The following is a 17,712-nucleotide window of genomic DNA, read 5'->3' as shown; positions in this document are numbered from 1 at the left end:
GGGTGATCAAGAAGGCATACGGGATACTTGCCTTTATTAGCTGAGCCATAGAGCTGGGAGGTTATGCTGGAATTGTATAAATATTAGTTAGGCCGCAGTTGGAGTAGTGTGTGCAGTTCTGGTCACCGTACTATAGGAAAGATATGATTGCACTATAGAGGGTACAGAGGAGATTTATGAGTATGTTGCCTGGACTGGAGAATTTTAGTTATTGAGGAAAGATTGGATAGGCTAGAGTTGTTTTCTATGGAACAGAGGAGGCTGAGGGGAGACCTAATTGAAGTGTATAAAATTATGAGGGGTATAGATAGTGAACAGGAAGGCCCTTTTCTGCTTGGTTGAGGGGCCAAGGTTCATAGCCAAGGGGCATAGAGTTAGGGTAAGATATAGGAGGTTTAGAAGGAATTTGACAGGAGGCTTTTTTCACCCAGAGGTAGATGGGGATCTGGAACTCACTGCGTGGAAGGGTGGTAGAGGCAGAAACCCTCATAATATTTTAAAAGTACTTGGATATATACTTGAAGTGTTTTAACTTACAAGGTTACGGAAGAGGAGATGGAAACTGGGATTAGGCTGGATGGCTACTTGTCGTCCAGCACAGGCACAATGGGCTGAATGGTCTCCTCCCACACTGTAAATTTCTATAATTCTGTGATCTAATGGAAGTGGTGGCCAACTCTGTTCTCGCAACTGTGGACCTAATCATGCAGCGTCTGATGACTGATGTAACAACTTTCATTTCAGCCCAAGCAGCAGTCACCCAATGTCTGAGTGCTGCTGTGGACAGTCAAACTGAAGTCATGCATGGTCAGCTTTTTGCACTGCAAGCTCAGACTGTTACCATCGTGGCTCTGGATTACAGTGTGCAAAGGGCTGGTGGGGTAACACAGCAATCCAACAATCAGTCTGGCAACAGGTTACTAGGATTGCTGAGGCACTGCTTCAGAGGTGTGGCAGCGGCTTCATGAAACACGAACCTCAGGAAGACAGCATTCACACTCACACCTTTGCCACTCCACCAGAGTCCTTGCTGTTGCCTGTCAGCCAGCCAGCTCAGACTGCTGCCGCCCATGTCACGATGGTGCAGTCCGCAGCTGGACTTTCTAGGCCCAGAGCTGCTTGAGGTCATCCTCCAAGGCCATCTGCAGTCTCCTCCACTGAAAGTCAGCTACCTTCCACCAGCCATACACAGCTACTGGGGTAGCACTGTGTAACAGCAATATTACAGACAAAGACACATGGAAGACAGACACTAAAAGAATACACAAAGGTAACTGATTGACTTTTGTATGCAATAATGCTTGATTTAATTTATAAATGTGGTTTGGTATGTATGCTTTATGGTGGTTTTTATTTTTGCATTTTGGCCAAGTGGCTTTCCCTGTCACTGTGATGGCCAGTGACAGAGGGAAAGCCATTCGTGGGACTGTTGGTGAACAGTAAATCGGCAGTGCTGTTACAGGTTTTCCTCCCCGGCTCTGTGTGCTTAAGACAGACAGCAGACAAGGCATACAGTGGAATGCATGAGCAGTCTTGGTGCCAAACACAAAATGACTGCGTGCAAGGTTGATGATTAGCATTTTTTTATGTGCTTGGATGTGTTGTGCAAAAGCCAGTCCAGAATGAGTGATGTTGATGGATGTATACAATGTGTGATGCAACTTTTGACATGTCATTATATCTGCACTGTTTCCTGCAGGATTAACACACCCACAACCAACACAAATGGGCAAAGACAGGTGGAGGTATCCCAGTCATCAGAGTGCTGACAATGGCTGAGGAGGAGGTGGCAGAAATAGTGAGAGGAGGGAGGCAGAGCAATTGCAGATGGCGAGGCAGGATCCTCAAGGCATAAAGAAGAAGTGACATCTTCAGTCTTGCAGCCATATGTGCAAACCAAAGGAAAGTGTGTGAACTCATGTTCAGTTGATGCTTAATGTTCCTCTGTTTGTGTCTCCACTGTAGGTGCCCGCGCTTGAGTCACAGAACACCGCGAGGCAGAATACTCTTCCTCTGGGGAGGAAGAGGAAGACAATTCCCCAGAGGGTGCACCGTCATCTACCTTTTCTTCTACCTCCGCTAGCATAGATACATCCACACCGTCTGTGGGGGGATTGAAGAATAGAAACTGGGTCACAAGCTGGTATGCATGACACAGACACAAGCCAGCAGCTGAGGGAGCATGTGCCAGCCAGGTCCCCTGACAATCGGAGGACTGCTGGGGATCAGGCCCTGGCTCAGCCCCACGCTCATGATGATCCTCTATTTGTTGCTATGAGAAGTCTGCTGGATGCAGCAAAGCCATGTAGAAAATATGTCAGAGCTGCCCAAGGTCATGCGTGGCTTTGTGCATGCCATGGAGGAGTCCCTGCAAGCCATGATGTCTGCCATGTCCCAGGCATATGAGCATATGGCTTCCTCAGTCGAGAGTTTGGCGAGCTCTGTGGCGAGTCCGGTTGAGCACTCAAGTTGTATGCGCTCTGACTTGCACTCCATCGTTGTAGCCATGGGCTCCATGCAGCACAGTCTAAATGAGAGGGGGACGAACAACCTGATCCTCCCTATGGGTGCTCCTTCCCCTCAGGGAGACAGGCAGGTGCCATCATGCACCCAGATAGAGGAGGAGAATGCCAGCTGCCCCATGGTCTTCCTCGTAGGACATCCCCAGGGTAAGCGGCATCTTGTCCTCCCCACCCACCCCCCCGACACCTACCCTCCAGCAGGCAAGCACACGGGAGATACTAAAGCAACAGTGTTGCAGATCCCCAGTAGGATGGAGCTATCAAGGCCCTGTTCCTCCAGAGGACACCTGCCACAGTCATCAACAGCAACGGGGCAGTGCACTGAGCAGACTCCTTCCACCTCAGCTGATAAATGCTGGGGTAGCATCTAGGCATCATGGTAGAAAACGTAAAAAAATTGAGCATGAAGGTGGCATGGATGTTGTAACTATTGTGCACATATTTATGAAGTTTCAATACATATTTATTTGCTTTAATATTTGATGCACTCTTGTAAATCATTTGCTTTGTTTCAGTTGAAAAGGAAAATGATCATTGGAGGCCTATGGTAGGAACAGATAGTTGCTTGCAATGCAATGCATTTCTGAAAGTGTCCAGTGTCCTCTTATCATTGACATTTGAGCTTTCAGTCTTCAATGGTGGCTGTTTGTCGTTTGAAGAATTTGCACTTTTTTCCTTAACGACATGCCTTACATTTGCAGTTTTGTGGTCACCCCGTTACATTCCTTGCATAGGTGTGTTTTCGGTTCCATCATAACCTAGAGAAGATTTGATCTGCTGGTCACGTCAAAGTGCTGCAACGTTGTAGCTTCCTATGTGTGTAGGTTAATGCCTTGATGCAGGACAATATTTCCATGGAGATGCAGGTCGCTTTCAATAAGGTTAATAGTTTACAGGCCATTAGGCACATCTCCACCGCACATTCACGTGCTGCTGTCAGAAGAGCCCTTCTTTTCGACTACAGCAATGAATAAGACCTCAGGCATATGTGAACATATTTGGAGAATTCTTTTTGCCCTCCCAACATTTCTCTTTGAAGTGCCTTAATATTGGTTGAAATTTGCAAATATGAGGTTCTCCCTTGCATGTCTCTCCATGGCCCTTATATCCATAATGACATCGTTTGCATTGTTGTCCTCCTCCTCACCCTTCGCAGTCATCCTCAACTGAGAAGGACTGGTGTTCCTCCCGTACATCTGCCTGCAAAATGTGACTGCATCTAATTGCCAGGTTGTGCAATGCACAACAGATGATGCTTATTCATGAGACCCTCTGTGGAACAGACTGAAGAGCCCCTACAGACTGGTCAAGCACATTTTCAACATGCCAATGGTGCGTTCGATGATGTCTCTTGTGGATGTGTGAGCAGCATTGTATCTCTCTTCAGCTGCGCTCTGGGGTTGCCGCACTTGTGTCATCAGCCATGTTCAAAGTGGGTGACAATTGTCGCCCAGGATCCACCCGTCCACTTCGGCTGGTTTGTCAAACATTCCTGGCAGCTGTGAGTTCCTCAAAATGTATGAATCATGACAGCTCCTTGGGAAATGAGCGCAAACCTGCATGATTCTTCTGCTGTGGTCACAAATCAGTTGTACATCAAAGAGTGAAAGCCTTTGCTATTCACAAATGCAGCAGGCTGATCCCAGGGAGCTCTAATGGCCACGTGAGTACAGTCAATCACCCCTTGCACACTAGGGAACCCAGCGATGGCGCCGAAGGCCGCAGACCTTGCTGCCTGGCTGTCCTCATCTACAGGTAAGTGGATGAAATCATTGGCACGATGAAATAGGGCATTGGTCACCTCTTTGATGCCCCTATGGGTCGCAGACTGTGAAATGCCACATATGTCACACAAGGGGGTGAAAGGCTATCAAGGGTAGGTGGGAATGTGGAGTCGAGGTTACAATCAGATCAGCCATGATCTTATTGAATGGTGGAGCAGGCTTGAGGAGCCGAGTGGCCTACTCCTGCTCCTAATTCAAATGTTCATACGTTCGTATATCGCCCGTTGATCCCTGGAAGACACTGCTGGCAAAGAAAATGAGTGCATCAGTCACCTTGAGGGCAACTAGCAAGGGATTCTCATCAAACCCAAACAGCTGCAGGCCGTGCTGCAAGATCCTACAAATCTCTGTGACCATTTCACGTGACATCCTTAGGCATCTCTGGCATTGCCTCTCTGACAACTGAAGGTAATTTGTCCTTGTCCTGAGGATGTGATGTGCCAGTGCCCGTTTTGAACAATGCCGCTCCTGGATGTTATCTTTCTGAACATCCTGCTGGTATTCAGGCATCATGCGTTGAGGGAAAAGAGCCCCCCTTAGTAGCGCACTCTGCTCTTCTTCCCATGGCAGCAGACAAATTGGGTGTACGAGACCCATGTCGCTGCAGCTTTGCAAATGATGAAAATGAGCAGAATGTTCCAAATCAGCCTTCTTTCCCAGTCAGCTGACCCATCGAGGCAATGAGCAGATCATTTAATGTGCCTTAAAATTGCAGCCAGCAGGAAATCCCAACCACCATCATTTGTCTCCTCCCATTTGACTTGCAATCCTTGAGTGGCCACACTGTTTGCATTATTGTTCGAGAAAATGTGCGTGTACAATTTAAGACGTGTTTCCCCACCTTCCAGCCTCCTCCTGCCACCTTCCAGCCTGCATCCATCAGCCTTGACCCACCCAATGTAACCTTAAACCTTCCCTCTGTTACCATTGAACCTTCCCCCATTACCTTGGACAGTGTAACAATCAATTTATTCATGCCACTCCTACCCTCTACTCCTACCCCCATTATCATCCAAAAGCCCACTCTGACCCTTGATTCTCCTCAAATCCACCTTAATGTTATTGACGAGTCCCGTTCCCCTCCCTCTGATGCCATAGAACATCCAACCCTAAGTCTCGACCTTCTCCCCTACAGAATCTGATAGCTCCCATTGACTGTGACCATTCCCCCTGCCAGCCAGTATCCTGAATTTGCCCCACAGGTCCCAGACATTGACAGCACTCACCCTCCCTTTAGGCCCATCATGATCATCTGTTGACCATACCCCACCACCCCCACAACCGCCCACAGCCAGCTTCAGCAGCACTAACAACCACTACACACCCTGGATGATGTCCTCCTCTGCTCCTTCATGCACCTGATAACCCACTCGGTCCTCCCCGAGTACCCTCCCCTGCTCCTCCATGCACGCCACCACGCCCCCCCATGCGTTTGCTGCCATACTCTGAGAATATTCGCCCTTGCTGGTGCTGAGCCTGGAGCCAAACATACATTCCAATGCGTTCCTTGTGCCAATGAGTTCAAGACATGAAACCACTGACCTCAGACACAACTGCACAAAGCCGACTGGTGTATGCCACGTTTAAATGAACACGAACTGGGTGGCATGGGAATACCGCTAACTTAATCTGGCAGGTAGGACTTAATTTGAACTATGTGTAGGGTTAGGGTATGAAAATGAATGCAAAGCTGCAAACCGCCACCTTGCAGGGGGAACCCCAGACCACCACAAACACATCGCTGACTTAATGGTGATAAAAGAAACCACTGCCAGAAATCTGAAAAAATAACTCATGCCTGATTAAATCACCCTGCACACCACCAAAGCCACTCTTGCAGGACACATAAAATTTCCCCCTTTGTTCTTTTTAAATGGAATGTATTTTTGTTGAACATTTTGAATCGTTTCTTTAAATGTTTCCCATTGTTTATTTACCTCCAAACCTTTTAGTCTATGACCCAATCAATCTTAGCCAGCTGTCCCCTGATACCAGTGTAATTGGCTTTGTTTAAGTTTAAGATTCTTGTTTGGAACTGGGGTATGTCGCTTTCAAACTAAATATGGAATTCAACTGTATCATGATCACTTTGACCCAGCGGATCTTTTATTATGAGATTACTAATTAACCCTACCTCATTGCACAATACTAGATATAAAGTAGCGTTATCCCAAGTTGGTTCCACAATGTATTGTTCCAGGAAACTGTCACAAAAGCATTCTACAAACTCATCTTTGCCAATTTGTTTGGCCCAGTCTATATGTAGATTAAAGTCCCCGCAATTATTACATTACCTTTGTTAAAAACTCCAATTATTTCTTGCTTAATGCTCTGTCCAACAGTATAACTCTTGTTAGGGAGCCTATAAACTACTCCCACTGGCATTTTTTGACCTTTGTTATTCCTAATCACTATCCATACTGATTCTACTTCCTGATGTTCTGAGCCAAGATCCTGTCTCACTACTGTCCTTATGCCATCCTTTACTATCAGGGCTGTTCCTCCTTCTTTTCCATTATGCCTGTCATTTCAAAATGTTGTACACCTTGGAATATTTATTTCCCAACCTTGGTCACCTGTAACCATGTGTCTGAAATGATGATTAGATCGAAAACATTTATCTCGATTTGTGACACTAGTCTTATTATGACTGCTTCACACATTCAGATAAAGAGCCTTTAATTTTTTTTTGCTGTTATTATTTGCATGGATCTTATTCGCTGATGCACTATTACGGTTAAACTCTCTGTCCTTCTGCTTGTCTTTACCCAAATCGGTACACTGTTCTATTGTCATGACATTTCTCTTTAGATTTCTAAATCTCCCTTCACTGAACCTTCCCCCATCTTCAGTCCCACAATTTATTATATTCATTTGTTAACTACCTATTCTAACGAAGGTCTATCCATCATAAACTATGCCTACTTGTGTGCTTATTCAATCCTTTCAGTCCCTGAACTGATGCCTCATTTTTTGGTGTCAACCTCTGTACCTCACTGGAGCTTGACTCTTGTCACCATGAGCACCAGGGTTGAATCATCAGTCAGGATGCTATTCACAATCCCTTCCATATATCCCTCTCCCAGAATTTCCTAAAGCCCCACAATAAATATGAATTGACTGCTTCTAACATTTTTCTGTTAAATATTTTCTTGGGTCCAGCATCATTGGCCACTCCCATTACATCTTGCGTACTGTGTACGAGCCATCGTGTGCTTTTACTGTCCCGATATCTTAGTAAGTATAGTGACATAGAGGTTGAAAAGAGAAACCTCATCACTACAGCTTATCGTAACATATCATGTGCTATTACATGAACTCATCAGGCTGAATTTTATGCTGGAGCCCGGGCTCTCGGCGCCAGGCCGAAAGGATGGGGGGATTCCTGCTTTGGCCTTTTCGCCCCTCCCCGGAACAATCCTTTGGTCTTTTCCAATCAAAGTTTCATGAGCCGGGATCCCCGTCCCTCTAAAGACAGGGATGCCGCCTCCAAGAGCCACCGGCCAATCAGAGGGCTGGCAGCTCAGCAGTATTGGCAACGCCACCAGAAGAGGTGGCCACTGCCGGTACTGCAGAGGCCTCGGACCCAGGCCCAGTGCTGGAAACCCGGATCAGAGGTAGGTGAGAGGCAGGGTCACTGGGCCAGTATGGAAGTCCCTGGCAAGGGGGTGCTGAGGGGTAGTTGGGTAGTCCAGGGTGAGGGGATCCCAGTTGTAAATTGGTTCCTGGGGGGAGGGGCCCTCTTGGGTCACAATTTACCCCCAAAGGAGGGACTGTCCCCAAGCCCGCAGGAAGTATGCCTCATGTTACAAGGCGTTCACCCCACACGTTGGAGGCCACCCCCGCTGCTGGGAAGATCCAAGCAATGGCAGGAAGCGGCCCTTAATTTGCCGTTAATAAGCCTCTGAAGGGCCTCAGTAGGCCTCTGGGCGGGAAAGCCGTCATTGACCTATCCCAGCCCCCAGGAAGATCGGTTGGCGACGTGACTTCTCCATCCCCCCACTCCCCCTCCGTGATACTCCATGCCCCCCGCCCACTTCTGACCTCACCTCAGGGGGACACACAAAATCCTGGCCTTCATCTTTGGCAGGTGAAATAATATAGACTCTATCAAACTGTGGCACAGGGTGTAAACCATTAAATAACTTATTCTGCATTAAACCAATAAATGAACAATACTCAGTACAAACATTATGTTTACAGTAATTAAAACCATGCTTAGCTCCTGGAAATGTTAAGAAAAGATATAAAAATGCTTCTCCTGCACTAAACTTCAGCATTAGATTAAACTAAAGGAGCCTTTGGGGTACAAGACTAGTTAGAGTACTCCATAGTCTCTTTCTTCTCTTCTCTCTCTCTTTGGCCTCCTTGTCTCGAGAGACAATGGGTAAGCACCTAGAGGTGGTCAGTGGTTTGTGAAGCAGTGCCTGGAGTGGCTTTAAAGGCCAATTCTAAAGTGACAGACTCTTCCACAGGCTCTGCAGATAAAATTGGTTGTCGGGGCTGTTACACAGTTGGCTCTCTCCTTACACTGCTGTCTTTTTTCCTGCCAACTGCTAAGGCTCTTCGACTCGCCACTCTTTAGCCCCGCCTTTATGGCTGTCCGCCAGCTCTGGCGATCACTGGAAACTGACTCCCACGACTTGTGATCAATATCACAGGACTTCATGTTCCGTTTGCAGACGTCTTTAAAGCAGAGGCATGAACGGCTGGTGGGTCTGATACCAGTGACCAGCTCGCTGTACAATGCGTCCCTGGGGATCCTGCCATCTTCCATGTGGCTCATATGGCCAAGTCATCTCAAGTGCCGCTGGCTCAGTAGGGTGTATATGCTGGGGATGTTGGCCGCCTCGAGGACTTCTGCGTTGGAGATACGGTCCTGCCACCTGATGCCAAGGATTCTCCGGAGGCAGCGAAGATGGAATGAGTTGAGACGTGTGTCTTGGCTGACATGCGTTGTCCAGGCATCGCTGCCATAGAGCAAGGACACAGGCTTGAAACACTCGGACTTTTGTGTTCCGTGTCAGTGCACCATTTTCCCACACTCTCTTGGCAAGTCTGGACATAGCAGCGGATGCCTTTCCCATGGTGCTTGTTGATTTCTGTATCGAGAGACAGGTTACTGGTGAGAGGTGAACTCTTGAACCACTTCCAGAGTGTGGTCCTCGATATTGATGGATGGAGCATGTCTGACATCCTGTCCCATGATTTTCGTTTTCTTGAGGCTGATGGTTAGGCCAAATTCGTTGCAGGCAGCCACAATCCTGTCAATGAGTCTCTGCAGACACTCTTCTGTGTGGGATGTTAATGCAGCATTGTCAGCAAAGAGGAATTCCCTGATGAGCACTTTCCGTACTTTGGTCTTCACTCTCAGACGGGCAGGGTTGAACAACCTGCCATCTGATCTTGTGTGGAGGAAAATTCCTTCCTCTGAAGACTTGAACACATGTGAGTGCAGCAGGGAGAAGAAGATCCCAAACAGTGTAGGTGCGAGAACACAGCACTGTTTCACGCCACTCAGGATGGGAAAGAGGTCTGATGAGGCACCGCTATGCTGAATTGTGCCTTTCATATTGTCATGGAATGAGGTGATGATAATTAATAGCTTTGGTGGACATCCGATCTTTGCTAGTAGTCTGAAGAGACCACGTCTGCTGACGAGGTCAAAGGCTTTGGTGAGATCAATGAACGTAGAGGGGCATCTGTTGTTCACGACATTTCTCCTGTAGCTGGCGAAGGGAGAACAGCATGTCAATGATGGATCTCTCTGCTTGAAAGCCACACTGTGCCTCAGGGTAGACACGCTCAGCCAGCTTCTGGAGTCTGTCTAAAATGACTCGAGCGAAGACTTTCCCCACTATGCTGAGCAGGGAGATTCCACGATAGTTGTTGCAGTCACCGCGGTCACCCTTGTTCTTATAGAGGGTGATGATATTGGCATCGCGCATCTCCTGTGATACTGCTCCCTCATCCCAGCACAGGCAAAGCAGTTCATGGAGTGCTGAGAGTATAGCAGGCTTGGCACTTTTGATTATTTCAGGCGTAATGCCGTCCTTTCCAAGGGCTTTTCCACTTGTTAGAGAATCAATGGCTTCACTGAATTCCTATTTTGTTGGCTGTTCGTCCAGCTCATCCATGACTGGCAGACTGGGCTGCATTGAGGGCGGTATCAGTGACAACATTTTCCCTGGAGTACAGTTCTAGGTAGTGCTCTACCCAGCGGTCCATTTGCTTGCGTTGGTCAGTGATTGTTTCCCCTGATTTAGACTTGAGGGGGGCGATCTTCTTGATGGTTGGCCCAAAAGTTCTCTTAATGCCATCATGCATTCCTCTGATGTATCCGGTGTCGGAGGCCAGCTGAATACGACTGCATAGGTGTTGCCAGTAGTCATTTGCAGAGCCCCTGGCTGTTCTTTGTGCAGCGCTTCTGGCTGCTTTAAGTGCTACGGATGTTAACTCGCTGGGGGCTTTCTTGTAGTTCAGCAGTGCAATGCGCTTAGCGGCTATGACACGTTCCAGCTCTTCAAAGTGAGATTGAAACCAGTCTGCATTCTGCCTCTCAGGTTTGCCAAAGGTGGTCATTGCTGAGTCATAGATGATGTCTCTGATGTGGGCCCCCTTCGTGTCTGCATCTCCTGCAGGAGTGTTTTGAAGGGCTTTTTCAAGTGAATATAGAAACTTATGTAACAGCTGTGGATAAGAAATTCTGTTCGTGTTGATGTGCGGGTGGCCCTTCTGCTTGGAGTGATGTAGCTTCTTTGGTTTGAGTCTAACTTTGCTGCACACCAGGGAGTGGTCGGTGTCGCAGTCCGCACTGTGGAAGCTGCGTGTGATTTGGGCACTGTTTATAGAGGCTTGCCGTGTGACGATGAGGTCCAGCTGGTGCCAACGACGCGATCTTGGGTGCCTCCATGAAATCTGGTAACAGGGTTTAGTATGAAAGAACGAGTTGGTGATGCAGAGGTTGTGATAGGTACACAACTCCAGCAGTCTCTGTCCATTCTCATTCAACCTTCCAAAGCCATAGCGCCCAAGGCAGGAGGGCCATGAGTCATGGTCGGCCCCAACCCTGGCGTAAAAGTCCCCCAGCAAGAACAAATGTTCGGTATTAGGAATGCTACTAATGATATTATGGAGTTCCTCGTAGAACTGGTCTTTTACTTCAGGTGGGGAGCAGAGTGTTGGAGCATAGATGCTGAGTAGGTGTAGTGGGCCAGAGGCAGTGAGCAGTCGGATGGACAGTATGTGTTCCAAGCCATTTGAAGGTGGCTCTATCATGCTGAGCAAAGAGTTTCTGATGGCGAAGCCCACTCCATGCCGTCTTGGTTCTTCAGGATCCCTACCCTGCCAGAAGAAGGTGTAGTCTTGCTCTCCTAGAGATCCGCTCGCAGGAGGCGTGTCTCCTGAAGTGCTGCAATATCCACATTGAGTCTACTGAGCTCGTTGTTAATGATGGTAATGGATAACTATAGAACTAATAAAGGACCCGCCCTTAAAAGATGATACCTGACTGACTGTGATCTTCCTGAAACATTATCCAAGATCTTGCCCCAAATTCCTTTGAAAGTATCCCAGAGCAAAGGACATTTCAAAATTACTCTTAGGTGGTTAGATCTTCACAAAATGTAAAATGACAGTCTTTCCAACAATACAACTACCAAGACATACTTTACACAACCCCACAGAATTCTTGTCATGGAATAGAATGCAATGATCCATTAATCAGTTCCAAACACATTGAATGATCTGTGAGGCAAATCCCCATCCAAGAATAATGGTACATTATTTGCAGCTTTCAGAAATAGCTAGCAGTGACCAATTTTAGCCTTAAGTGTATGGTAACCAGCAAGGACAAATGTAATTATCACCTGCAATACTTCTACATCTCTTGCTCATTTGCCTAGGGTCAAGCAAACACTGTGGAGGATACGTTTTATTGGCCTGAGTCAGATGTTTCTGCAAACAACACACATTTCTATACCTGTTTTCACATTCCATAATCTGGAAGCCATTTACGTTTCTTGTTCTGCCTCTGTCGGGTTGAATCTGTTTGGTTTGCATTAATAAGGCACAAGAAACAGCAACTGGCCAACTTGTTTTCATTTGCTGCCTTAACAAGACTTCAGATCTGTTACTGTCTGGCAATTCTATGTCCGACTCCAATAATTGCTCGATGTTAATAACCGGGCACTGGGTGCTCAATTGTGTTTCAATGAGGAGAATATGGTGTGCCACTGCATTGCAAACAAGCTGTTATCATTCCAATGTCTCTGCCCACAATCTGGGGTTTGAACCTCAGGAAATACCAGAATTTTTTTGTGTTATTATTCTTATGAAAATACAAATCTATCAGAAAATGTTCCATTCTTACCAGACGTCCAATAGTCCTGTAGCCTTTTCTTTTTCTTTTTTCTTGGCTGCACCTCATTGTTTCCAGATTGATGCTTCTCACTTTCTTCTTTTATCCCTTGGTTTTCATTCACTTCTTGAAAGTCTGCGGTCTAAGAAGGCAAACAAATCTTTAGAAGCTCACAATGGAGGACTGCATACTACAAAATACCAGAGCCACAGAGCTTGCTCTCACCAGTAACCTCAGGTTTTTTTGCTTGGAGATTTTTACTTAATGCTTAATGATAAGCAGTATTATTTTCTCTCTGTATGTGAAGCCAGTGATGGGAAGCTCGTGCAGAAGGAAAGGAATAGGGTTCAGTTAAGGAGACTATTGACCACTAGGTCAATGTTTCTTTTTAAAAGGCTGGCAGAGATAAGGCAAGTTAGAACAGAGACTTAATTCTATGGTTTCTTTTTTAAAAAAAAACCCTACGACCATTTCATATTGAATATGAAAGGAGTCCTCAGTGGGCAGAGAGAGGATTAAAAAGGATCATCTTTTCACGTCAATTAGGTATGTTACCAGAGTTCAGCTACTGCTGCTTATAGTTTACTACAGTTATTGTGTTTTGAAAATTACTGTTTTCCTATTTCATAGGGTGTGGGCCAGCATTTGTGCCCCTAAGAGGGTGTTGGTGAGCTGCCTTCTTGAATTGCTGCGGTCCATGTGGTGTGGGTGCATTCGCAGTGCTGTTGGGGAGGGAGTTCTGGGTTTTTGACCCAGCGACAGTAAAGGATTGGCGATATAGTTCCAAGATGGTGTGTGGCTTAGAGAGGTACTTGCAGGTGGTGATATTGCCATGCATTTACTGCCCTTGTTCTTCTAGGTGGTAGAGATTGCGGGTTTGGAAGGTGCTGTCAAAGGAGGCTTGGCGAGTTGCTGCAATGCATCTTATAGATGGTACACACTGGATATAAAAGAAATATCAGGGCATTATTTTGAAGAAGAGCAGGAGATGTATCCCTGGTGTCTTGGCCAATATTTATCCCTTAATCAACATTCCAAAAATAAATTATCTGATCATTATCATATTGCAGTTAGTGGGACTTGCTGCGCACAGATTGGCTGCTGCATTTCCAACAGTAACTACACTTCCAGAGTGGTTGTAAAACACTTTGGGATGTCCTGAGATTGTGAAAGGCACTATAGTGCACAAAGGCACAAGTCTTTCTTTTTTTCCAAGTTGTTTTACATATTAAATGGTTAAAAGTAATGAATGACGATACCTATTCCCTTGTTACCAGTTGTTCTGAGTTCATATCAGATCACATTTTATGTAATTTGTACCAGAAATGTAATCAATATTAAAGGTGGACAATTGCATATTTCTATTGAGTACTACCTTTGGTGCATTCAAGGTGAAATTTACAGTCAGGGTAAAGCCACATCCTCAGTAAACCTCCCTTATAGTTATTTTAAAAAATAGAACTGAGACAAAATGGATGTTCTCAGCTTGCTAACATTGTTCAGCATTCTGGAACAAATAAGACCTGCTGTGAATCAAACATGTCACTTCCCCCAGCAGAAAAAAGTTGTCTGGGCAGGAAACAGGCTGAATCAGCAGGCTGGGAAAAAACAAAATGAAATTTGATAAAAAATACATTCGCTGTTATTGAAATGTGATGAGTTCTAGAGAGCAAGAGCAATGACCTCTACATACCTTAATATAAAATGGGTGCAATTACCTTCTGAAATAAGAAAAAATGAACACCATTGACCCACAATGGTTGCCACAGGAACAAATCCAATCACCTCAAGTGAACAGTGAGGGGGTGGGGGGGGGGGGGGGTGGGTGGAGGGGGGGCGTGGTTTGGTGGTAGGAGAGAAGGAAGAAAGTGAATTGAGACACACTCTGCATTTTTCCCTGAAAAATTGTCACCTTCTTGTATAAGCCAGCACAAGAGGTAACTACTTGGTCAAGTACAGTTAAACTATGAAGGAAGGAGAGAAGTATTCAGCAGAAAAGCGAGTTTGATTACATACTTTACGTTATAGATACCCATTGTCCTGTAATTTGTTTTGTTAACATGTGACATAACTGTGACTGTGTTGGATTGTTTAGGAGTGTGCAGTGATATGTATAACAAATGCTGTAGAATATTTCAGGAGGAATCAACTTAATCTAAAATTGTCTTTGTGTTTGCATAGTCTCCATCTATTACTTGAGCCTTTTTCTAACCCAGCCATATCTTTATGTCACAATACTGCAAGAGGAAAATTGGGACAGGGAAAACTCAACATAGTACAGAATATAGCACAGACGCAGCTCGTAAATGCTCTGACTCAGCAGTGCATTGTTAGCTTAATATGTTGTTTTCATACAATGTGAAATCCTCTTCTCAGTATAGTGGCAACATGAAACCTTGCCAGGTGGCGAGGGAGGTTGGGCGCATATGTTCAATGGGTGGCACCAAAACACATCACGCTCAGCCCCATGAGATGGAATGCTATGGAGGATGGGAGCCCTAAAGGCACGATGAGAACAAAATTCAATATGGGTGGAAAAAAATATTTTTTAAATGCAGTTTTCACTGGAAACCCATCTTTGCCCCATTGCTCAGGAACAGGATTTAAACCATTCTTCATTTGTTTGGAATCGTGGATATATCAGAATCAATCATAAATGTTGGTTTCCTTCCATCTACGAGAGATGATGGACATGCAGCGAACAAATACATTTAGATGGGGTGTCTTCATATGGTGCAACTTTGCTGGTGGCTGTGGAGGCCAATCCTTGAGAGACCGGTTCTGCCATAAGTGCCGCACATGAAGCTGCCAGTCGACATTTTGGGTGGTTGCTTTTGGTGTTGGTGCCTGCTGCAAAGCTGCTGTAGCCATTGATTGTATATTGAGGGCACCTGCAGATTGGTCAAGGCAGTTGAACCTCATTTTGAGAAATCCAATGGCTTGTACTGGTGGTGACGTGGCTCCTGTTCTACCTCTCCTGTGCCTCTGTGGGAGGATTCCTCACTGGGGTCATTAGCAAGTCATGAGTCAACTGCTGAGGCTGTTTGGTGCAGAGAACACCTGGGGTACATGAGACTGCCGAAGGATGAAAGAGTCTTGGCAGCTCCCTGGAAACATGGCACATGATGTTCTTGCGATGGTCACAGACCAACTGCACATTAAGGGAGTGGAAGCCCTTTTGTTTAACAGAGATGCCTGGCTGATCTGATGGTGCCTTGATTGCCACGAGTGCTATCCATCACCGCCTGGACTTGTGGAAATCCTACGAGTGAAGAAAAGCAGACAGCTCTCTGGGATTAAAAACAAGAAATGCTGGAAATACTCAGCAGGTCTGGCAGCATCTGTGGAAAGAGAAGCAGAGTTATCGTTTCGGGCCTCTGACTGGAGCAAGCCCCAACTCCTCCTCAAAGGCCCAGGCTACTGCAGAATAGGTAGCACCATGTTACAGTGACATCTCACAGGCAACAAGATTGCGCTCAGTAGAATCCAAGACATTTGAAAGCTACTGGACAAAGTTTTTGTTCCTAAAGAAATCAGTGAATTCAGCATGAAAGAACTACTCCTGTCAGCGCTAGCCTTTCACTGTGGCTAATCACAGGCTTGCCGATTTCAGCCTTTATACTGTTGCTCGGTCAGTTTCAGGTATCAATGAGTTCCTGCTGTGCACTCACCTCCTCCAACCTGACAAGATATTGAAACAGCGTGGAACCCATTCACTGGCTGGGAAAGTCAGAATGCAGGGTTAAAGAAGCTAAGTGCCTCAATTGGTTTCCCGCCAGATCCAAAGGGGTTTCCTTGCTGGCCTCGGAACCTGCCCCAGGGAAAGCTGGAGGAGGGTGGGTTGACGTCGGGATCCCGACCTGATGTCCGTTTCAGAGGATTTAACTCCCTGCGCACACACAAACCTGCCTTCCCTTAGCTGGGGAAATTCCTCCCCAACCCCCCGTTAATTCTGCTTCCCTCTTCACAGATGATGCCAGATCTGCTGAGCATTTCCAGCACTTTCTGTTTTTAATTTCAGATTTCCACAGTATTTTTCTGTTGTATATAATGTATGAGCATATATTTTCACAAATGAAACTCAGCAAATAACCATGAATGGTTATCGAGCAACTGCCCGCGCTCTCTGTTTCTTTTGCTGTTCTCTCTCATTGGCTGCTCTTGTTAATTGGAGGGTCTTTGACACCATTTTTGATGATGGATCACCATTTTGGTCACGATTGGGCATCTGCTTCCCATGTGTTGATGTTAATAGAGCTGACCTTCATGGAAGCTTTGCGATTGTCTTTGATATGATTCCTTTGGCCCCAATGTGAACAGGCTCTGAGCAGAGCACCTGTTTGGGCAGTCTTGAGTTGGGCATTCTAACGACATGTCCCATCCATTTCAGTTGATCTGAGATTATCATGGCCTCTATACTTGGCGTGTCTGTGTTATGGAGATCACTCATGTTTGTTCTTTTGTCCTCCCAGTTGATTTGTAAGATCCTCTAAGACAGCATTAATGTTGTTCTAGGACCTTGATGTGGTATCTATAAGTTGTCCAAGCTTCAGTACCGTAGAGAAGCATGGGTAGAACTGCTTCCTAATAAACTTTGAGTTTGAATCGGGTCTGATATCATGATTCTCGAAAACGTGAGTACGTAATTTACCTGAGCCTAAGCTAGCACATTGGATTTGGTGTGTACCTCCCCATCAATGTCAGCTTTTTGGGATAGATAGCTTCCAAGATATGGGAAGTGGGGGACATTTTCCAACACTTCACCATGAATCTCAATTGAAGAAGTTGGATTTGATACATTTGGTGTGAGCTGATAGAGGACTTTCGTCTTCCTGGTGTTCAGGGCAAGTCCCATGCTCTTGTAGGCTTTGGTGAATACACCAAATATCTATTGCAGTTCTTCTTCAGAGTGAGCGGTAACTTGTGCATCGTCAGCATACTGTAGTTCTATTACATAAGTGGTTGTTGTCTTGGTTTTGATCTTCAGTTGGTTGAGGTTGAAGAGGTTACCATCCATGTGATGAGTTACTACTGGGGGGGAGGATGC

At 46.0% G+C, this 17,712-nt stretch overlaps 1 protein-coding gene across 2 annotated transcripts in view; it reads right to left on the bottom strand.

Annotated features, from left to right (window-relative positions):
• rbbp8l (retinoblastoma binding protein 8-like) overlaps positions 1-17,712 on the bottom strand; it is a 248,093-nt gene that overhangs the window by 38,190 nt on the left and 192,191 nt on the right. For both annotated transcript variants that reach the window (XM_068048838.1, XM_068048837.1), the window contains exon 15: positions 12,678-12,807. In XM_068048838.1, coding sequence (XP_067904939.1) covers positions 12,678-12,807 — 130 coding nt within the window. The remainder of the gene's footprint in view (positions 1-12,677; positions 12,808-17,712) is intronic.

This window comes from Heterodontus francisci, chromosome 16 (assembly GCF_036365525.1).
Source record: "Heterodontus francisci isolate sHetFra1 chromosome 16, sHetFra1.hap1, whole genome shotgun sequence".
NCBI lineage: Eukaryota > Metazoa > Chordata > Chondrichthyes > Heterodontiformes > Heterodontidae > Heterodontus > Heterodontus francisci.
Note: the sequence above shows the minus strand (reverse complement) of the source record. Positions and strands in the feature narration are given on the sequence as shown.